The sequence below is a fragment of the Sciurus vulgaris genome, assembly GCF_902686455.1.
Source record: "Sciurus vulgaris genome assembly, chromosome: 12".
In the NCBI taxonomy this organism is placed as follows: domain Eukaryota; kingdom Metazoa; phylum Chordata; class Mammalia; order Rodentia; family Sciuridae; genus Sciurus; species Sciurus vulgaris.
Genome location: NC_136473.1, coordinates 26,583,934 through 26,607,824, shown reverse-complemented (window position 1 = coordinate 26,607,824; position 23,891 = coordinate 26,583,934). Strand labels below are relative to the sequence as shown.

General features: G+C 36.5%; 1 protein-coding gene across 1 annotated transcript in view; it reads left to right on the top strand.

The window, feature by feature from the left end:
- Positions 1 to 23,891, top strand: part of MALRD1 (MAM and LDL receptor class A domain containing 1) — a gene marked incomplete at its 5' end in the record, with an annotated part of 672,621 nt that overhangs the window by 534,203 nt on the left and 114,527 nt on the right. The window contains one exon of the mRNA XM_079107637.1: positions 13,944 to 14,204. Coding sequence (XP_078963763.1) covers positions 13,944 to 14,204 — 261 coding nt within the window. The remainder of the gene's footprint in view (positions 1 to 13,943; positions 14,205 to 23,891) is intronic.

The following is a 23,891-nucleotide window of genomic DNA, read 5'->3' as shown; positions in this document are numbered from 1 at the left end:
AGAATGTGACTCAAGTAGGAAAGAAAGTATTTTGTCTGTTTATTTTTAATTTTTTTGTGGTCATGGAATTTGAACCCAGGGATCAAACTATACCAGGGAGCTACATATCCACTTCTTTTTATTATTTTTATTTTAAGACGTTCTCACTAAGTTGCTCAGATTGGCCTGGAACTCATGATCTTCCTGCTTCAGCCTCCTGAGTCACTGAGATTATAGGTGTGCATCACCGTGCCCAGCTAGTAGTGATGTTTCTACAGCTGTAATTAACATTCAGGTTTAGAGGAGGTCATATTTGAGTAGAGTGGGTCCTTTATTCAGTATGACTAATGTCCTTATTAGAAAAGAAGTGACACAGACAAATACACAGAGAACCCCACATGATAAAGGAGACAGAAATTAATATAATACATCTACAAGCCATGCATGCTCAGCAAAACAAGAAGCTAGAAAAAGAAAAGGGCCAACTTCTCCCATGGGCCTTCAGAGAGAGAGCATGGTCTTGAAAGGGACTTGAATTCAAACTTCTGTCTACTACACCTATTGTAGAATAAGCATCTATTGTCTTAAGCCATCCGGTTGTAGTGCTTTGCTACAGCAACCCCAGGAAACTAATATAACTAGTAATATTGAGGTCTACCTTTTTTATTTATTATTTTTTAGTTGTAGATGAATACATTATCTTTACTTTTTTTTATGTAGTGCTAAGGATTGAATCCAGTGCCTCACACATGTGAGGCAAGTGCTTCTACCACTGAGCTATAACCCCAGTGTTTGAGATCTACCTTTTAACAAATAACTGGGTACAAATCTTCCTTACAGTGACCTTCTGTGCATTTGACCCAATTTTTCTCATTCATGAACTGATTATTATCAGGATTTAGTAATATGCCTTTCCTCATCAAGTTGCATTAACTATTTGCAGTGTTTCAAATGAAGAAACACTTTTGAAAAACCTAAAAATAATTCTTACATGACCTAACACATCTAGTCTTCCACAGATTAACAACCTTATTGAAATATACTGAATATGATGCTCCCTTACATAAACATAGTAAATGTCAAGATATGCCGCTGTGTTTTTAAAAGCTGTGAAAATACCATTTTGGAAGATTAACATTATGGACAATTTTTCCCCTAGATTCTTTCTGTTGAATGGAAAGAAAATATATCTTCAGAGAGTGAATACAGATTCAAAAGAAAAGATGTATTATCCTTGGGCATCCTTTTTATCTTGACTTGGTAAATATAAATTGACAGCAAGTAGCAAGATGCCAACAGAATAAATAATGAAATTCATAGGAATTCAAGGGGAATAGGAAGCTACAAATTTTGTTTTTTTAAATAATATCACTGATAAACAATAATAGTTCTCTTCACATTTTTGAATAGAGACTTCCATTCTTGCTTTATATCTTTGGACTTGAACAGAAAATCCAAGGAACAATTTCAGGTCAGGCAGGACCTCTTGAATGCAAATTACTTAAAGGCAGAGACCTTTGCTGGTTTTGTTCAATGGTTTTATTATATATGTCTTCTTCTAGGCATATATAATAGTAGAAATTCAAAAAATATGTTTTACAGGTAGATGAATAAATGTGTTGAATGAATAGATAAATAGATAAATGAATAGATAAATGAATGTCATCATTAGTTGAATACACACAGCACTTTCCTTCACACCCACCAGACTGCTACCTCCATCATTGTTCCCAGCCCCTTGTTTGGGGAAGAGTCAGTTTTGTGAATTTTCCAACACCTTCTGTGTGACTGTGTTGAGTGATGAAAAGACAACACTGAATTTAAACTTTAGAGTCTAAATCAATTCTGTTCCACTAAAGACTTGTACAATTTGGGGGACCTGGTTTAAACTCCTTAGATCATATTTTATTATCAGGGCAATGAAATAGATGGTCTCTTAATCCCCTTCTGATACTGCCATTTTGATAATATGGGACTGGATTTGTGGAAGAAGATTAGGAATATAGAAGGAAGGTGCAGAGAATAACAGGAAGGGACAGAGGAGGAGGAGAATTCAAGGGGGTCTGGGGACCAGGGAAAGCAGGTAAGATAGAAATGTCACTGCAGTTAGACACAGAAAAACTCTCACTACTTGGTTCATTTGTGAATTTCAGTCTGCCATTTGTTTGGTTAATATTTGTTGAGAAACTCCCGTGTGCTACCCTGGATTTGAATTGGCATTACAGATGTAAATGTAATAATGACCCCAGCTCTTCTGAATTTTATAATCTGGGGAAATACTGGGATAACTGTGTATATCTGGAAGTATAAAGCAAATTCAAAACTCTCTCAGGAATGAAATCTGTGATTCTAGAAGGAATTCCTTTGATCTAGAGGCAGCTTCATGTATACAAAGTAATTTCTTGGGCCATGAGTGAACGCTTCATGAGCAATGTTCAGTGGTGCTCAGCTGATAAAACTGGCTCTGGTAGGAAAGAATCCCAGAGTTGCAGCATTTGCCTGTATCCTTGGTGTGAATATTCCCAGTGAGATTGATTTCAGGTTTTCCAGTATGACCTCACTGAAGGTGGAATGAGAAGAAATGCCCATGGTGGCTGATGAGCCAGTGCAAGAAGCCTGTGGCACACACAGGTCAGAGAAGGAGCTCAGGTTTCCTGTGTGCCCTCTCTCCCAGCTAGACAGTGTACAGGAAGCTGAGGCTGCATCAGAGGCTTAGAGTGAACCCACTGACCTCGCTTTATGAATTGAGAGCATTGCTAATGAAAGCTATTCCATAAGAAGGGTATTTGTGCCCTTTGTTCTAATTAATAAAACCTCAAGAGTCTCTTGGTTATAAATAACCAACTTTTCAGTACCTCTCTGTTACTAAACACTCACTTTGAAACCAGTTATTTGGTTTCTGAATTCTCTGTCTCTTCATTTTCAGTGCACTAGTATATCAGCTTTTTTTTTTCTTTCCTCAGGTGTAGTTCACTTTCCAAATTCTACTTTGTGACCTTATATTACTCAGTAGAATCTCTGGAATGGCTACCTAACTGATTTATCTAATTTTCTCATATATGTAGCAAGTAAGTCTTCTAGTCCCAATTATATTGTAAGTTCCAGAAGGGTAGACTTCTCAACTTTCTTACTTACCATGATAGCTGAAAGAATGTTTTAACACAAGCAACAAAACCTGACTTGGACTAACTTAAACAAAAAGTAAATTTATTGAAAGGATATTGGATAGCTCCAAAATTCAAAAGTCTGAGAATCCAAGTCAGAAAAATGAACAGGAAGCAAGTGAGATTGATGCCATTAGAGGGTCAGATTGGCTGATGCCACTGCCTTTGAATATTTGTGACTGGAACTGGGCTGTCTCCTCCCTTACCATGAGTGTGAGTAATTACTAACTGGCCCTCTGTCAGTCCACTGAAGTTGAAAGCGCTCGTTGAAGCATACCATGGACCAACCCTAAATCTGTGTCCACGTTTTACTCTCGTTAGTTATTCCATTGTACCTAATTTCCATATCACGCTTCTCGGGCTGATAGCCATTTGTCTTCTCATTTTATCACCATCCAGCTTGTAAATTCTGCAACATTTAGACCGAATTATAATGTTGACCAGCAACAATAAAGATTCTATTTATACTCTAATGGCATATGGAAAGAGCGAGCTAATAAAAATTAAAGTACATAAATTCATACAAGTTATAAAGAAGAAAAATGCTTTGAGGTTCTCAGTTGCCTACTAAATAAATTTCTTATTCTTTAGCACAACCCCTAACATCTGTCTGTCTCTGTCTATACAAATGACCCCCTCAAAGATCACCCCTTCCTTTTCTCTAGTCTTTACCCCTTCCCTCTCATCTCCCTGACATAAGTCCTATTGCTTCTCTGTCTGGGAATGTCCTGCCCTTTATCTCTCCTCTATGTAAATCCTTCACCAATTTCAAGGACAGAGCAAAAGCTGTCTTCTTCAAGAATTTATCTTTAATCCTCCCCACAGGAAGCTGTTCTCCATTTCAGATGCTATTAGCCTTAAATTTGCAGTTCTCCTATAGTGTATGCTACAGTTTATTTTGTGATATCTGTGGTTTGTTTTCTGTCATTTTTAGTTCTGCTACAATGAAAAATCCCCATTGTCATTACCCTGTTTTGTTTTGTTCTTTTAGAATTTAACAAGAATGAATGATCTTTGACTTGAAGGTTGGTTGGGAAAAATATAAACTTCAAGTCAGTATGAAATAGATATTCATTGTGTACTACATTGTATATGATAGCCATTGTAGATAAATTATTTAAAATATGGTTTTAATGCATGGCTCATTTTCATAATTTTGGTTCCTAAGATTTCATTTAAAAATGAGTGGTAATGAATGTATATAACACTGGAGGAAAACCATTGTCAGTCAATCCTAATTGACTTATTAGATTATGGAATATTATGAGGTTTAAAATCTGTTATTGTGGGTCATGAAGCTCTTACTGTTTTTTGGAGGATGGAGTAATTCCCCCTTACTCCTAGAAGAATATTAGATTTGAAGGCAAAAACACAAGAGCCATAAAATGTCATTAAAAGCTAATACCACACAGGCTCAAGGGAGCAGAACCTTGATTTTCTGCTTGGCAATACTTGGAGGAGTTTGCCTGTTAGACTAGGAGGTGGTTCTTTCTTGGTTTCCTGCTGATCATCAGGCTGGAAGGAATTTTGTTGAATTAGGGGAAAGAAATCCAAATGACAACCATGGAAAAATCACTCCCAGCATGAACTATACCCCATTTGCCTGGGTGTGACAAGCATCTCATACTGAACCTGAAGATAAAATACAAGTCACTGTCTCAACTCTTTGTCTTGAAGGCAAATGCTTTTATGCAAACAATGATATTGGCTACATACACATATGTGCATAGTCTATATTTTTCATATAGTGTGTAAATGTATATGTAATATATGCAAACATGTAATATAAGGCATATAGAAAATAAAGCATCAAATGGTAACAGGAATTTCTCTATGGAAAAATTATCAATTGCTAAATTCCTCTTCACTTTTAAAATTTATCATAACCTTTGCTGACTCTTATGTTCATGCAGAAATGGTCATCCACGTGTTTTACCAGGCCAAGTGTGTTGGAGAGATCCAGGGAGCTTTTCTCAGCCAGAGTGGCTCTGGCCCTGTTTGGCTCTTTTGGGCTAATAGCATCACTTTTATTAAGACCCCTCCCCCATTCCCTAAAATACATATGTTGTTGGCTGAAAAGTATCCAGACCTTATAAAAACAAACAAGTGTGTTTGTTGCCTAAGAAATAGCACAAGAACATGACACTGCTTCACTAAAATATCCGTTTTTACAAAAATATTTTTTTCTTTCAAACAGAATAACAAATGACTTCAACAGAATGACTGATTTTTTTCTTGAATAACATGTTTTTGGAACATAAGATCATTTCACTGAGAAGAGACTGGTTACTCATAAAGGAAATAGGTGAAAATGGGAAAGGAAAAAAAAATCTTTCTTGGCTCAAAATAGGACTGTGTATAAATACACGAGTCTTCATTTTTCAGTAATATAAACCTGCTCAAAATAGATGACTGGGTTTTGGTGAAAAGGGGTCCAAAGAAGTGACAAGACTGGGTATTCTCTGCTAAGCACAGAAGATAATGGGCCAATTTGGAGAAAAATCCAAGGCCTCAAATATCTGGATTGTACTCTAGGATCTTTCTGATTGTAATACTGATTATATGTACCTCCTGTGGGCTTTCACATGTATGTGCCTCAGCTTACATCTTCATGTTTGAGCCTGCCTGGTCTGACCAACAATCTCCATGATCACAAAATTTTAATGGGACAAGATAACCTATCACAATTTAATGTGTTCATTTTTTATTTTTTCTATTAGGAAGGCAGGAATTAGACAAAGAAACTCTGTGTGTGGGGGGGTTGTGTGTGTGTGTGTGTGTGTGTATTTTAGTAAAGTACAGTCATACAATATGCCAAACTTTAGGTTAAGTTGTTATTCATATTCCTTAAAAGTCACTATAAAGTTGAATATACCTATATTTGTCTTTGCCAATGCCCCAATACCCGGAACTCTAGTATCACACATTCACTGGTTCTATTTGGTTGGATCATAAAGGTAATTGAGAAATTATACCTGGAAGGTCTCTGATAAAGCATGATAAAACATTCTAACAGGTGTAACACATGTTCCTAAAGTCCCTGTGAAATTAACACGATTCTCTCAGGTATAGATCGCCTAAATTCTTCCATTTCCCTCAATTGTGCATGTTTGTGGTCTATGATAGAGAGATGGCTTTTCGTTCTCCACTCAGACCATCTCTACTAAAAGAAAAATCCATCTAATAATTGATTGGTGTTGAGACACTGGCTCACAATTTCTGTCAGCGAATGCTTTCCCACCATAGGACTTGATAATGATCTTTTCCTTGGCCTCACGCTAGTGAGCCAAGAGTAAAATGTCCCATCATCTGAAAGATTCATCATTTTCCTCTGCAACTTGAGGTTTTTATGGGGGAGAACATGAGCACAGGTTAGACAGAATCACATGTCAGTTCACTGAATACCAACTAAAGACTGTAGACTTAACCCTGTCAGGGCTTGGAAAACCATTTTTCGAGAATTCTTCCTTTGGGAAATGTGTGCTAAAAGCAATGTGAAGAATGAATTAAGAGAAATGTATTTAATAAAGTTGGCCCTACAGTTAGAAGTCAACTGTTTAGGATTAGGGGAATTCATTAGCTATTAGGTAAAGTTCTAGTTAGTATGGGCCATCAGTGAATAACAACATTAAATTAGGCCAAGTATATAACCTGGTCCAATGCTGCATGTAAATGAAGCCACATGAAAGTAGTCATGTGAGACTAGGAACAATAGCACCATCTGGAAATGATAAAGCAGGAAGGAATCAGTGATCCACTGCAGGTTCTATGCATTCCAGGCTTCATACAAGAGAGAAATGACCAGCAACCAGACTAACACTGCAAATTTTTTAAGTATTTTCCACCTTCACATAAGTTTTAGATTGTTTTGGGTTTTTGAAGGCAGAACATTTGTTATGTGAACCATTTCAGTCATTTGCTGCAGTATCACTATTTTTGAGTCTCTATAATAATGGCCCATATTGGTGTGAATAAAAATGAGAGTCTTTGGGGGCCTCTTAACATGTTCTGTTTCTTTAGCTCTTGATTTCCTTTCAAATCTTCAGCATCTTTATGCACTAGGGAAAGGAGAAGACTCTGAGAATATGGTACCACAACCTCATGTATGTTACTTAGCTGACAAGAACAACTCGGAGGAGGAGACATTTATTTTGGTTTACGGTTTCAGAGGTTCAGTCCATGGTCAGTTGACTCCATTGCTCTGGACCCAAGTGATGCAAAACATCATGGCAGAAGTACATAGTGAAGGGAAGCTACTCTGCTCATGGGGGCCAGAAAGCAGAGTTAGAGAGTTGGGAAGGGGTTTCAGGGCAGATGAACCTTTGTAGGGTACATCCTGGTAGCCCACCTTCTCCCCCCACAACCCACCTACCCACAGTTACCACCCAGTCAGTCCATTCAAACTAAAATGGACTAATTAGCTTACAACTCACAGTCCAATCACTTCACCTCTGAATATTCCTGCGTTATCACAGGGACTTTTGGTAGACACCTCACAATTAAACCACGGCATTGAGTTTCCTCTTGTTTATATCGTTAATTTCCCACAACCATAATTTATCCTCTAAGCTTTCTATAGCTAGTGAGTAGCTTCATGATTTCAAGTAACCTGCCTGTGTGTGCTCACATGTATATACGTATATTTGCACACATGCACATGTTTACACCCACATATATAAATGCACGCTAATATGTCTCTATACATTTAGCATTTCTGCTACTTCTCACCAACCTGTTTAGTTTAGCTTAGCTTTTGTCTTAGTTAGCTGTAGCTATTCAGTTTGAAAATAATTATAACTTTGTATTTGACATCTGTTCTCAGATACTTATCAGCTTTCACAACGGTTCTCACTTTGGGAAACTTTTCAGTTTCTTTTACTTTTGTCTCTTCTGTCTGACTTTTGATTTGTTGGTCATAAATGGCCTTCTGAGAAGACAAGCAAGCCCCCCTGGCCCACACATTCCATGTGCTGTCAGCAGGTATTTGTGTACCAGGACTCTTAGTCAAACTGTAGGTCATGTTCCATCTTCCTGGGAAAATAAAAGCTATTAGATGTATGGCAATGAAATAAGAACATCAGAATGATTCTCTTTTGGCTCCCCATGAGAGAGAGGATTTAAATTAAAAAATAATAATAATATTATGTACTTTATGAGGCACCCTGGCAGAAATATAGACAAAAATCACAATTCAAAATAAACTGAAACCAAGAATTCTTTTATAGTTCAATAAACTATAAGCTTCTCTGCCTCATAGTTTTTTGTGATATTTTTGACTGTTGTTAATAAAATACATCAGAGATAATTACCAATTTGTAACTAATCTGTTAATATACTACACTGATCAATTTTACTATCTATGTTACCAGTTATGGCAATATTTGGCAACAGTCTAATTTCTGCTCTTTGATACTAAATTTTCATGTGCCTGTCATTTTTCTTTAAAACAGACAAATCAATTTTGCCTTGACTAAAGATATTAATCATAAATATAAAAATCCATTAGATTGTCTTTGGGCACCTTAGGATTTTAATGAATTTATATGAAATTCATGAGAATGTTTTATTGAATTTCTGGGTAAGTTAATAGTAGGAAATAATTTTTCTTGCTATAAGAAATATATTTTCATTGCCATCTAAATATAAGTAAACAAGGAAACTTAGCATTCTGTGGAAAGACAAAGAAACACGGGTGTCAGGGATCGGAACTATCTGCATAGGACAAAACCAAATGGAATGTGGTAAGCATATGTAAAACCCCATAAAACTTCTGAAACAATTTGTAAAGCCCATAAGCATCAATATGAAATGAATGATTTCTTTAATTACTAACCCATAGATCCACATTTAAATATAGCAGGTAAGTCATCTTTTGAAAGACCTTTCCAGTTTCTGTTTTGCTGATCTGCCCTTTTACAACAGTGGTTTATTAAATCAACAGAACTGGTCAATTAGTCCATGCATTCTGTATTTCATCTATTTTTGTTTAACTCCACATTTGTTGTCAAGGAAAGTATAATTAATATTTAAACCATTGATTTATTATTCATCGATGTAAGAAATATTTATTGAACACGTCTAATGTCATTTAACTCTGTTGGATATTGAGATACCACTGTGTTCTCATATAGGGGTAAAAACTTGCCCAGTTCTAATTTGGAGTGTCTTGCCTCTGTGTGAGTTCAGAGCTGTAGTCAGGTAAAAAACTTGGCAAATTGCCATTGTAGTGATTCAGTTGCAATTCTTGATGATACTATGTACCTTCGATTATGGGATTTTTCTGTTGTTTCAGATTCCTTTTTCTCAAACTAATTTGCACACTACTGCCCTGAACTCTAAAGCAGCATTTCCTAAACCATTTCTTGTTGAAACATATGATGGCTGATTTTCATATGCTTGTCACACCAGCTGTGCAATGCACCCCAGAGAGTAGTGCCCTATATGCAATTTCCAGATAATAGCTATAAATCCGCACCATTGTTCTCTACCAAAGGAAGGCTATTTGTAGGATACAAGTAAGTCAGAGAAATTTTATTGTTGGTACAGCCTTGAATGATCTCCAACACAGAAAGAATAAATCACCTGCAAACTATAGATGAGATATATTTTATTGTTGATTCCAACTCACTTGAAATCTGTGATCCTCTTTTTTGAGAAACATTCCCCTAAAGCATATAAACTAAGTTTTCATAGAAGTCTCTTTATTCCTCCTGCCCATAGCACTGGGTCTATATGTTACCCATGATCAGATGTAGTTTGAGAAACATTGACTTAAAACAAAACAAAAAACAAAATACCCTTAAGATACCTAATGAATCCATTGGCATCAAGATGAATTAACATTTTTGAATTATCTTTCCTCTCATCTTTTTCTCCATCACAATCACTAACAGTTCTATTTCTTTATTACTTTCCTTTATCCTTCTATTTTACCCATACTCTTTTTATCATTACAGTCCATGCTGTTTCAGTTTGATTCCCTGATGCACATGTCAGGATTACACTGAGCTTGTTACACTCTTGTGCAGAGTAACCTGTTCATACAATGAACAATAACACACATTCCCAAGTCAGCTAACTATGGGTAAGCCTGATTTGCCACCATTTCCTATGCAGTCACTGCCCTTGTACCTCAGTGCCATTGGTTTTAAGTGGCCAGTCTAGGCTGCTTGCTGGGCATGGTAAGAGAGGACCAATGTGCTTCACTAGTGCACACTGAATTTATCAAGGTATTGTGCATTTTAAATGTTGTGTGTTTTAAAATGTCTGCATTTTAAAAGGCATTTAAAGAAATTAGAAGATAGAAATTGTAGAAGTTAGGTATCAAACATAAATTATAGGCTGCAACATAGGTTCTAGGTGATATTAGTGTTTGTATATTCTAATATTTATCTATATATATATAAAGAAAGAAAGGTGTGGAAGGATATATGTATGTATGTACATATATACATGTATGTGTATATATATGGAAATACTTTTTATAGAATTTTTAGATTCACAGCAAAATTAAGCAGAAAGCATAGAGAGTTCCCCCACACATACACACAGCTTCCCCAAATTTATTTACCACTACCAAAGTCGTACATTTGTTATATAAAGTAGAGATGAACCTGTGCTGACACATCATTATCACCCGTTTATACTTTAGAGTTCACTCCTAGTATTGACAATTCTATAGATTTTTGACAAATATATGAGGACATGTATAGAACAATAGTTTTATAGAGAATGAAGCTATTCATATAGTTTATAGAATAGTTTAGACTAGTTCATATAAATAGTTTCACTACTGTAAAATCCTGTACTCTTCCTCCTCATTCTTCCTCACCCCTCCTCCTACCTTCACCCCAACCTTTAGCAGTAACTGATCTCTTTACAATATGTAGCCTGCCTGATTGTCTTCTTTCACTTAGTAATATTAATTTAAGGCAAAGTGGACATTTTTCAGATTATAGAAAGAAAACTATTAATATCGTTCCTATTTTACAGAGTTAGATGAGAGATTTTACCTTTAATGATTTGCTACCTCCATAGGTGACACCTAAGAATAAATCCCTTAAAATGACAATTTCAGGGAACCTTCTTCACTGCCAACTTTTCTCAGAGTGTGCGTAGCAAGCTGTTCTCAAATCAAAAAATAAGCATAGTACATCTTCCAGGAGTTTTAGTTTTGTTGGAATACTGGAGGAAACCATTTAAACTGAAAATGTATATAGGTAGTATAATGCAAATTTTTCATTTGGATAAAACAAAAGACTCAGATGAAATATTGAGCTAATAGAGAATTGTTTCTAGCTAGGAACCTGACTAGACATTTTCCCTTAGGAGGGAAAAATTCATGTTCCTCAAATATCAGAAATATTTCAATGGAAAATTTGAGAAGCAATTCAGAGGGGATTTAATTTAAAACAAGATACATTTTGAAGACTGAATAGTGCTTTAGATCAGATTCCCTAGGACACCAACTCTGAGGCAAATTCCTCCAAACCAATTGTATTGGAAATTCTCTCAGGAGCATCCCCTGCAAAGGAGAAAAGGAAGCAGAATTGTGTGGTGCTGGGGTGGAGGGTGTTAACCTGTGATGCAGATGCAATGTGGCCTCAGCCGATGCTGTAGGGAGCTCTGAAGCTGCTTTGCCCCTTTGTAGACGCCTCAGACTGAAGTAAAGGGCCTGAGCTGTCTTATCCCCAATACACAAGTCAATGAATGAAGCTGATCTTGGAAAGGTACATAACTTTGGAGGGCAATGCCTGGAGCTGGAGTCAACTGTGAGCTGTCATCTGGCAGCTTGCCGAGCAAGTGAGCGAAGCACACCTTGATCTTGAAGGGCTAAGCTGAGCAGCACAAGACAGGATCAATTGTAGGCTGTACAAGCCCACTGGCTTCCTTGAAAAGAAAAACCTGGAACAAATAGTTCTGAGTGCATTCAGAGATAAAAACGATTATGGAATTTAATGCAATTTATATCTCCAAATGAAGAAGAATTTTATATTTGCATGTCTGATATAAGGAAAAATATATAACACACACAAAAAATACATAATACATAAATTCTGAGTAGGGTCTGGGAAGCATAGGAATCTGTGTTTGTCTTAAATAAAATTACTATCTTTGTGGGTTGTTTGTTTGTCTGTTTGTTTGGAAAAGGTTAGTATATTGCCTTAACTAAATCATAGTATATTACTAAAGTTGGCTCTAGATTTTCATCACATGAAAAAAAAAAACCTGTTAAACTTTTTCAATCATTGGAGAATTAACAAAGATGAAATTTTAATGCATAAAATATTTTGTTGAAAAATATAATGAAGATTGTCTGCCCTTCCTGAAATGTGAGATTAATCTAACAAAAAGTGAACAAAACTATTTTTGATCACCATTAAATATTAAAAGAACTACACATAAAGGTATAAAATTTAAATTTTATTAAATTCAATTTGCTTTGTAAGTTTGAGTTTGGAATTTGTTCATTGGAACACTTCACCTGTATATGCTAACATGATCTCATACAGTGAGATAAGAACATGGTATTGTGTCTCACAATCATGTGATTGCTAACTCACTTACATATGACATTTTCCGTAAACACAGACTCTTGAAGGGTGTCCAGATAGGTCTGCCATACATGATTTTGATCATAACAATAGAGATTAACTAGAGTCTAGATATATCTCCATTACTGGGTAAGTAGGGAAGGAAAGGAACTTTCAAATCTCATTTTTAAAATGAATTCACCACACCATCTTTCTGTATAAAACAAACAATACTCATAAAATCCAAAAATAAAAGTAGCTTCAAATATCCAGAAAATAAACTTCCTGAACTGATCCCATTGCTGTGTGGCTCTGTTTTTCATTTTTCTTCTAGAGTCATGAGTTCATGAATAGTGCAAAAACAACACAGAGTGTAAGAACAGCCTCAGTAGCAATATTCCAATAAATTAGTAAAAATCCTCCATATTCATCTACATTCACTGACCTCAAGAAGCATCAGTTAGTCAACTCTAGGACCAACAATCTTGGGCCATGAAGAAGTTTGACTTAAGGTAGACTCAAATTTTGCCACAGAATAATTTTATGTAATGAAAGATTATAAAAGTAGCACTGAGTCCTTGGCTACTTAAATTCATGGACTTAGCATCCTCATGCGTAAAACAAATTGCCTGGTTTTGAACCAGATTAACCTTCAAGATTTCTTCTAGTGCAGTGTCTTAGATTGAACTGTGATTTTATCTCTATGTTAGATATGACAACGCGTGGCCTTTGGGCAGGAATCAAGATCTATCAACAAAATACACTGTGACAAAACCATGGCAAACTGCAACTTCTGTGACCCTACCCTGGCCAGAGTCTCAGGAGCTAGATTCTCCAGGTTCAGGCATTAAAAGACAGTAAATAAACCATATATGGATATAATAACAATAACCTTAAATTCTAAAATTATAAGTGCATCTTTTCAAAATACCTGATTTACTGTGAAAAAGTATCTTTACTTGGGAATCTGATCTCATGGTCAGATTTAAGTTACCTGAATAAATATTTCTTCTTTCATTTAAAAGTGCAATTTCCTTGTCCACCATTTCCTTTTTAAAATTGCTGCTGGGTGAGATTAAGATAAGGCATGCTTTCTCTCCACACTTGCATATAGTAGGGATCATTTTTCCTAACTGGACATTAATGAACTTAAATTACCAAAATGCTTCATATTTATACAAAAATAGATAGTCCCGAAATGGTTCAATACTGGACACCAAGAAAACTATTTTAATGCCAACATGACTTGACTTGCTCTCTTTTTTAGGTCCCATCACAATACAGCCATCACTCTGTGAAGCTGATCAGTTTGCATGTATCTACACACTCCAGTGTGTCCCCATCTTGAGGAAGTGTGATGGACAGGAAGATTGCCTAGACGGATCTGATGAAATGAACTGTCCTCTCAGACCCTCTCCGCAATGTGGTAATAAGGAGTTCCAGTGCTCTGCAGACCAGTGTGTCCCATCCCTTCTGCTATGTGATGGAGTGCCCGACTGTCACTTTAATGAAGATGAATCCAGCTGCTGTGAGTTATTTTCACTGCCTCAGTGTGCCAGGGAAGAAATGCTGTTTTGAAATGATAGAGAGAGCCTGACAGATGAAACAAAGTTCTCCAGAGTCTTACCATGATTCTATTGTTAATAATGTAGGGTTTTTTTGGTTTTTTTTTTGTTTTGTTTTGTTTTTTGTTTTGTTTTTTTTTTTTTTTTTTTTTTTTGCAGTGCTGGGGATTGAACCCAGGGCCTTATGCTTACAAGGCAAGTACTCTACCAACTGAGCTATCCCCCCAGCTCCTAATGTAGGGTTTTTTTTGTTTTGTTTTGTTTTTATATTATGTTGCTAAACAAAGCTTGTGGCTCTTGCTTACCACTTATAGCAGCACTCTAGTTACAGTAATTTCTGTTACAACTTTCTTATTTCCTTTTCCATTTGTATCTAGATCATTCTAATGGAGGATGGCTCTCTGTATATTTATATTTATCTTTTAAAAACATTTATAGAAATGGTTCTAAAAGTATCATTATGATTTCTTCTTACCTTAAAGATTCAGGATGGCTCAAATCAAGAACTATAGCTGAATATTGATTTTAATGAATACATATCGGTAGGGGTTGGATCCAGACCTGGGTAGACATCATGTTGCTAAGAGTTCATGGAAAAGTAAATCCTAAGGACATGAACTGCCTGTGCAATCTTAGAAAGGAATTTGAATGCTGCCAATTTCAGTTTCATCATCTATGTAATGGGGTCAGTAATACTAACTTAGAAGACTGAGAATTTAAGCAACCCAAGTCCTGCATTGACCTTCTATTTTTACTATACTTAACCCATGTCACATAGAGAAAGAAAAATGTTAGTTAAGAAGTAATTACATACTTCTAAAGATGAGTACCTAATCATAGTAAGGTCCAAAAAACATTAACATTTTATTTAATTGTTTGCTTGCTTATTTTTATATTTTATTATATTCTTTTGGCAAGGGCTATAGGGATACAGATCCATAAATCATGTTAATGATCACACATTTTTTAATAATAAAAATCAGCTTGGAATGTACTTGTAAGAGGGAAGCAGGAAAAGAAATAAAAGTCTATTTCAGGGTCCTAATTAGTGTGGGCATTTAGTCTTATGATGACTATCAAAATGGAGTAAAGATAAATGAAAGAAGAAGGAGAGAGTCTTTGAGTGTTTAGACTTTAGTCTTAATCAGTGAAATCCTTCTTTTGATTTGGGCTTGTAGATTTGCGGTCTGCCTCCCTGTTTTTTTTCCGCTTCTATCTTCTCTTTCTGATGAAGACAACTTGTCAGGTCTTGTAATCTTTTCTTAGAGATAAGGTAAGCAAATGGAGGTGAATCAAAAGAAGAAACCTAACTTAGCCAAATTACTTCTCCCCATTCCCATCAGGGCTGTAATGTAATTTGGCTGACATAAATCATATTAAGTTCAATATAGTCACATGGTATTTGGCTTCAACTAAGAATTATTTTTAAAGAGAACCTTAGGAAAGTTCTGTGTCCTTGTAATTTTAGGTATTTGTTAGAAAGGCGGAGTTTGACTAGAAGGTCACATAAAGTTCTATTTCTAAAGGGAAACAAGTCCAAATGAGGAATAGACTAATATTAGTGAGCTTTACATTAATGTGAACAAAATATCTGGCATAAACAACTTAACAGAGGAGAGGTTTGTTTTGGCTCATCGTTTCCAAGGTTTCAGTCAATGGTTAGCAGTTCCTTTCCTCTGGGCCTAGGTGAGTCAGAACATCATGGCAGGAGGATGTGGTAGAGGAAAACTGCTCAGCTCATGGCAGCCAGGAAGTAGGGGATGAGGAGGGGGAGACAGGAGGAGAAAGGGGCCAGGGACAAGATATAGTCCCCAAGGCTACACCCTTAGTGACCTTTGTCCTTCAACCAGTTCCCACCTGCTGCAGTTACCACCCAATAGCACATTTCAACTATTGGCCCATCAAATGGATTAATCCACTGATGAGGTTAGAACCCTCACTAATTATTTCCTAAAAGTCCCACCTATGGATACAGCTGTATTACTTTCAACACGTGAGCTTTTGTGGGGCATTCCAGATGCAAACTGTAACAACTAAGGCAAAATTCTACAGCAAAATTACAGAATACAGCTTTGAATGATCACAATTTATTAAACATTTGAAAGCATAATAGTTTATTTCTAGGCTCCCCTATTGATTTAGATTGGCATTCTGTAAATTCAACATTTATTTATTCATTCATTCATTTATGATACAGATGGAATATGACACTGTCCCAGGTCAGGCTGTAGATGCTTTTATACATCACTGAAGGAGAAAGTCAAAAGTGTGAACATTGTATGGTAAGTTCTATGACAGGGATAAATACATCATGCTATAGAGCACATAGCATACTTCCCAACTATAGTGCTACAGTCTATAAATTTTAAAAAGAAAAAAATATCAATTCAGAGAGAGACTTGGAAAGACAAGTCATCACTAGACAAATAAAACGGAGACGGTTGATCCAAGTAAAGAATGTTCCAGAAAAGAGAATAAATCATTACAGTGAAGTATATTTTTTATTACTAGAGTCAAGTTAGGGTAAGAAACATAGAAAGAATCCTGAAGGGATAAGAAGAGACCAGATCATGAAGAGCACTATCTGTCAAACCCATACTGCACAACCATTTTTAAGTGGTATATAGAGTGGATTAGAGGAGGGAAAAGGAACTGGTTGAAGGATGTTGCCGTTCAGATATAAAGGGTTTGACTCTATCTTGGTGTGGGGGGAAGATTGTGAGGAGATGTAAGACAGGTGATGAGGAATAACAAGCAATCACAAATGAGTTTCAAGTTTCTGATTTGGCTTTGGGACAGCTAATGCACCACTTCTTGCTCTGGGAATATAGGAGGAAAATCGCACCTGAGGAGAAGACTGTAGTTTCAATGTTAGACATGTCGTAGTTGTAGAAATGTGCCAAACATGTTTGGAAATGGATATATGGAGCTCAGGAGAAAGATAAAGCAAGATATATGACAATACCTGGCCATCAGCATATGGTGATTGAAGCTATGTGTACAGATGAGAAAAAATATGGCAGACAGAATCTAAGGGAACCTCTAAGGGACAAGTAAGAAAACACAAACTTAGACACTGAGAAGATACGGTTGTTGAGGCAGAAAGCTTCTACCTCTGTCCCCTTAGGGTCACAGCTGGGTCCAGTGCTTGAGTTGACATTAAGATACATGAAAAAAGAAAGGCAAAGTATAAATTTTACATGGCAGGAAGCACCTGTGAAGAGATGAAGACCCAGAGAAGCAGTTAGGATGATGTATATGCCAGAGTGAACAAAGAATGGTAAACTGTGAAAATGCAACTCAGTGGGGAGACTTAAAAGCAATAGGCATGCTGAAGAGATCCAAACTGCATTACTGTGGTCTCAACGTCTTGTCCCTGAAAATAAGGACATTGCCTTTCTTTTTTGTCTAGAGAGTATCTTTTCCTGCTTTTTAGAAATAGCACAAAAGTCGAAGTGAGCTGCTTACACCTGCTATCTTTGAAGTGTTTGTTTGTTTGTTTTTTTATTGTACACAAATGGGAAACATGTTGTTTCTCTGTACATGGAGTCAAGGCATACCATTTGTGTAATCACACATTTACATAGGGTAATGTTGTTTGATTCATTCTGTTATTTTTCCCTTCCCCCCCACCCCTCCCACCCCTCTTTTCCCTCTATACAGTCCTTCCTTCCTACATTCTTGCCACCCTCCCTAACCCTAACCCTAAACCTTACCCTAACCCTAACACTAACACTAACCTCTCCCACGCCCCATTATGTGTCATCATCGCTTATCAGTGAGATCATTTGTCCTTTGGTTTTTTGAGATTGGCTTACCTCCCTTAGCATGATATTCTCCAATTTCATCCATTCGCCTGCAAATGCCATAATTTTATCATTCTTTTATGGCTGAGTAATATTCCATTGTATATATATGCCACAGTTTCTTTATCCATTCATCAATTGAAGGACATCTAGGTTGGCACAGTCTGGCTATTGTGAATTGAGCAGATATGAACATTGATGTGGCTGTATCTCTGTAGTATGCTGATTTTAAGTCCTTTGGGTATAGGCCAAGGAGTGGAAGAGCTGGGTCAAATCGTGGTTCCATTCCAAGCTTTCTGAGGAATCTCCACACTGCTTTCCAGAGTGGCTGCACTAATTTGCAACCCCACCAGTAATGTATGAGTGTACCTTTTTCCCCACATCCTCGTCAACACCTATTGTTGCTTTTGTTCTTGATAATCGCCATTCTAATTGGGGTGAGATGGTATCTTAGTGTGGTTTTGATTTGCATTTCTCTTATTACTAGAGATGTTGAACATTTTTTCATATATCTGTTGATTGCTTGTACATCTTTTTCTGTTAAGTGTCTGTTCATTTCCTTAGCCAATTTGTTGACTGGATTATTTGTATTATTGGTGTAGAGTTTTTTGAGTTCTTTATATATTCTGGAAATTAGTGCTCTATCTGAAGTAAGAATGGCAAAGATATTCTCCCACTCTGTAGGCTCTCTCTTCACATTACTGATAGTTTCCTTTGCTAAGAGAAGAAAGCTTTTTAGTTTGAATCTATCCCAGTTGTTGATTCTTGCTTTTATTTCTTGTGCTATGGGAGTCCTGTTAAGGAAGTCTGATCCTAAGCCAACATGTTGAAGATTTGGACCTACTTTTTCTTCTATAAGATCAGGGTCTCTGATCTGATTCCAACGTCCTTGATCCATTTTGAGTTGATTTTTGTGCAGGGTGAGAGATAGGGGTTTAATTTCATTCTGTTGCATATGGTTTTCCAGTTTTCCCAGCACCATTTGTTGAAGAGGCTATCTTTTCTCCATTGCATATTTTTGGCCCCTTTGTATAATATGAGAAAATTGTTTATTTGGGTTTGTGCCCATGTCCTCTATTCTGTACCATTGATCTACCTTTCTATTTTGGTACCAATTCCATGCTGTTTTTGTTACTATTGCTTTGTAGTAGAATTGAAGATCTGGTATTGCAATACCCCCTGCTTCGCTCTTTCTGCTAAGGATTGCTTTAGCTATTCTGGGTTTCTTATTCTTCCAGATGAATTTCATGATTGCTTGCTCTATTTCTGTAAGGTACGTCATTGGGATTTTAATTGGAATTGCATTGAATCTGTATAGGACTTTTGGTAGTATGGCCATTTTGACAATATTAATTCTGCCTGTCTAAGAGCAATGGAGATCTTTCCATCTTCTAAGATTTTCTTTAATTTCTTTCTTTAGTGTTCTGTAGTTCTCATTGTAGAGGTCTTTCACCTCTTTTGTGAGATTGATTCCCAAGTATTTTATTTTTTTTGAGGTTATTGTGAATGGGGTAATTTTCCTAACTTCTCTTTCTGAAGATTCATCACTTATGTATAAAAATGCATTGGATTTATGAGCATTGATCTTATAACCTGCTACTTTACTGAATTCACTTATGAATTCTAAAAGTTTTCTGGTGGAATTTTCCGGTTCCTCTAAATATATAATCATGTCATCAGTGAACAGGGGTAGTTTGAGTTCTTCTTTTCCTATTTGTATCCTTTTAATTTCTTTGTTTTGTCTAATGGCTCTGGCTAGAGTTTCAAGGATGATGTTGAATAGAAGTAGTGAAAGAGGGCATTCCTGCCTTGTTCCAGTTTTTAGGGGGAATGCTTTCAGCTTTTCACCATTTAGAATGATATTGGCCATGGGCTTAGCGTAGATGGCCTTTACAATGTTAAGAAATGTTCCCACTACCCCGATTTTTTCTAGTATTTTGAGCATGAAGGGATGCTGTATTTTATCGAATGCTTTTTCTGCATCTATCAAAATAATCATGTGCTTCTTAACTTTAAGTCTGTTGATATGGTGAATGACATTTATTGATTTCCGGATGTTGAACCAAACTTGCATTCCTAGGATAAAACGCACTTGATCGTGGTGCACTATCTTTTTAATATATTTTTGTATGCGATTTGCTAAAATTTTGTTGACAATTTTTGCGTCGATGTTCATTAAGGATATTGGTCTGAAATTTTCTTTCCCCGATGTGTCTCTGTCTGGTTTAGGTATCAGGGTGATATTGGCTTCATAGAATGAGTTTGGGAGGGTTCCTTCCTCTTCTATTTCATGGAATACTTTTAGGAGTATTGGAATGAGCTCTTCTTTAAAGGTTTTGAAGAACTTGGCTGAGAACCCATCTGGTCCCAGACTTTTCTTTGTTGGTAGGCTTTTGATGACCTCTTCTATTTCATTGCTTGAAATTGATTTATTTAAGTTTTGTATGTCCTCCTGGTTCAGTTTAGGTAATTCCTATGTGTCTAGAAACTTGTTGATGTCTTTGAGGTTTTCTGTTTTGTTGGAGTATAGATTTTCAAAATAGCTTCTAATTAGGTTTTGTATTTCACTCATGTCTATAGTGATATTTCCTTGTTCATTCCAAATTTTAGTAATTTGAGTTTTCTCCCTCTTTCTTTTTGTTAGTGTGGCTAAGGGTTTATCAATTTTGTTTATTTTTTCAATGAACCAACTATTTAGTTTGTTAATTTTTTCAATCGTTTCTTTTGTTTCAGTTTTGTTGATTTTAGCTCTGATTTTAACTATTTCCTGCCTTCTACTACTTTTGGTGTTGGTCTGCTCTTCTTTTTCTAGGGCTTTGAGATGTAGTGTTAAGTTGTTTATTTGTTGATTTTTGCTTATTTTGTTGAATGCGCTCCATGAAATAAATCTTCCTCTAAGTACTGCTTTCATAGTGTACCAGAGATTTTGATATGATGTGTCTTTGTTCTCGTTTACTTCTAAGAATATTTTTATTTCCCTCCTGATGTCTTCTGTTATCCATTCATCATATAATAGTGTATTATTTAATCTCCAGGTATTGGAGAAGTTTCTGTTTTTTATTCTGTCATTTATTTCTAATTTCAATCCATTATGATCTGATAGAATACAATACAATATCTTCTTGTATTTGCTAACAGTAGCTTTGTGGCATAAAATATGGTCTATTTTAGAGAAGGATCCATGTGCTGCTGAGAAGAAAGTGTATTTGTTCTTTATTGGATGGTATATTCTATATATGTCCCTTAAGTCTAAATTGTTGATTGAGTTATTGAGATCCATGTTTTCTTTATTCAATTTTTGTTTGGAAGATCTATCCAGTTGTGAGAGAGGTGTGTTAAAATCGCCTAGTATTATTGTGTTGTGGTCTATTTGATTTCTGGAATTGAGAAGGATTTGTTTGACGTACATGGATGAGCCAATGTTTGGGGCATAGATATTTATGATTGTTATGTCTTGCTGATTTATGCTTCCCTTAAGCAGTATGTAATGTCCTTCTTTATCCCTTCTGACTAGTTTTGGCTTGAAGTCCACATTATCTGAAATGAGGATGGATACTCCAGCTTTTTTGCTGTGTCCGTGTGCATGGTATGTTTTTTCCCATCCTTTCACCTTTAGTCTGTGGGTATCTCTTTCTATGAGATGAGTCTCTTGCAGGCAGCATATTGTTGGATTTTTCTTAATCCAATCTGCCAGTCTATGTCTTTTGATTGATGAGTTCAGGCCATTAACATTCAGGGTTATTATTGTGATATGATTTGTATTCCCAGTCATTTGACTTATTTTTGTTTTTTGACATGATTTGGTTTCTCCTTTATTTGGCTATTCCTTTAGGCTAGTTCCTCCCATTGCTGATTTGCATAGTTGTTTCTCATCTCTTCCTCATGGAATATTTTGCTGAGAATGCTCTGTAATGCCAGCTTTCTTTTTGTAAATTCTTTTAACTTTTGTTTATCATGGAAGGATTTTATTTCGTTGTCAAATCTGAAAGTAAGTTTTGCTGGGTATTAGATTCTTGGTTGGCATCCATTTTCTTTCAGGGCTTGGTAAATGTTGTTCCAGGCCCTTCTAGCTTTCAGGGTCTGGATTGAAAACTCTGCTGATATTCTTATTGGTTTCCCCCTGAATTTAATTTGATTCTTTTCTCTCCTGGCCTTTAAAATTCTGTCTTTATTTTGTATGTTAGGTATTTTCATAACAATGTGCCTTGGTGTGGGTCTGTTTTAATTTTGTATATTTGGAGTCCTATATGCCTCTTGTACCTGGTTATCCATTTCATTCTTCAGATTTGGGAAATTTTCTGATATCATTTCATTGAATAGGTTGTTCATTCCTTTGGTTTATTTCTCTGTGCCTTTCTCAATCCCAATAATTGTTAAGTTTGGCCTTTTCATGATATCCCATAATTCTTGTAGATTCTGTTCATGATTTCTTACCATCTTCTCTGTTGGTCAATTTCCTTTTCAAGATTAAATATTTTGTCTTCAATGTCTTAGGTTCTGTCTTCCAGGTGTTCTATCCTATTGGTTATGCTTTCCATGGAGTTTTAAACTTGGTTTACTGTTTCCCTCATTTCAAGGATTTCTGTTTGTTTTTTTTTTTTTTCAGTATCTCTAACTCTTTATTGAAATGATCTTTTGCTTCCTGTATTTGCTCTTTTAACTGTTGATTGGTGTGATCATTTAATGCCTTCATTTGCTCTTTCATCTCTTCCTTCAATGCCTGCATTTGCTCTTTCATCTCCTCGTTTGCTTCCCTGATTGTTTTCATTATGTACATTCTGTACTCCCTTTCTGACATTTCTTCTGCTGTGCTGTCATTGTGGTTTATTGATATAGTATCTAGGTTTGTTTGGGACATTTTCTTCCCTTATTTTCTCATATTGGTCAGATATCAGTGGGACTCTAAGATATTGCAGATTTCCTCTATTGGCTTATAGTGTCCCTGTAGATTTCCAGTATATCACCTCCCAGCCTTCAGTAGCTTGAAGTCTTGGAGGAACTTGATAATGCAGTGCTTCCGAAGAAAGTTGCCCCTAGCCCGCTACTGGGTCCACGGCTGGGGGCTGGTTCTGCATTGAAATCCTCTCACTGGGAGGTCCTGCTCCTAGAAGCTGGCTATAGGCAGGTCCTGCCCCCACCTGAGGGAGCCAGGCTGCTCAGGGAAAGTCTTGGTCCCAGAAGCCACCTGCGGGCCAGGTCCTACTGCTGGGTCCCAGGCTTGGGGTTGGCTCTGTGAAGAAAATCTCTCACTGGGCGGGCCTGCTCCTAGAACCTGGCTGTAGTTAGAGCCTGCCGCTAGAGGGAGCAGGCTGCTTGGGGAAGTCTCTAGCTGCCCCTGTCCAGGCCTGCCACCCTGGCTGAGCTACACCCCGGGGGAGAGACTCAGCCCGAGGCTCTATGTTGGTCCGAGTCTCTCAATGCCTCCCCTTCTTGAATCCTGAGTTCTGGACCAATGGGAGATGCAGTCACCCTCTAGTCTGCCATCTTGGATCCCTTTCAAGTGTTTTTAACTTAAATGGTCGATGTGTCAGAATAGCATATTTTAATCCCTTTATTGTCATAGGTACAGGTAGGGCATCAGAAAAAGTAATGATCTTAAATCAAACATATTCATAAGGGAGTATTTGTAAGTTGGAATGTCTCTGAGAGATCAAATAAGATTAGGCCTAAGTATTTATAAATTAAGAAAAGCAGTGATTCCTGAGAATCTTGGAGAGAGAATTTTCTGTGGATAAGAGGTCAGATCTCTAAAGTTAATCTTTTTGAAGAGCAAAAGGGAAGTAACAAAAAGAAAAATCAGTTAGACAATGCTTTTGAGAAGTTGGTGTTGGAGTGGGACATAGG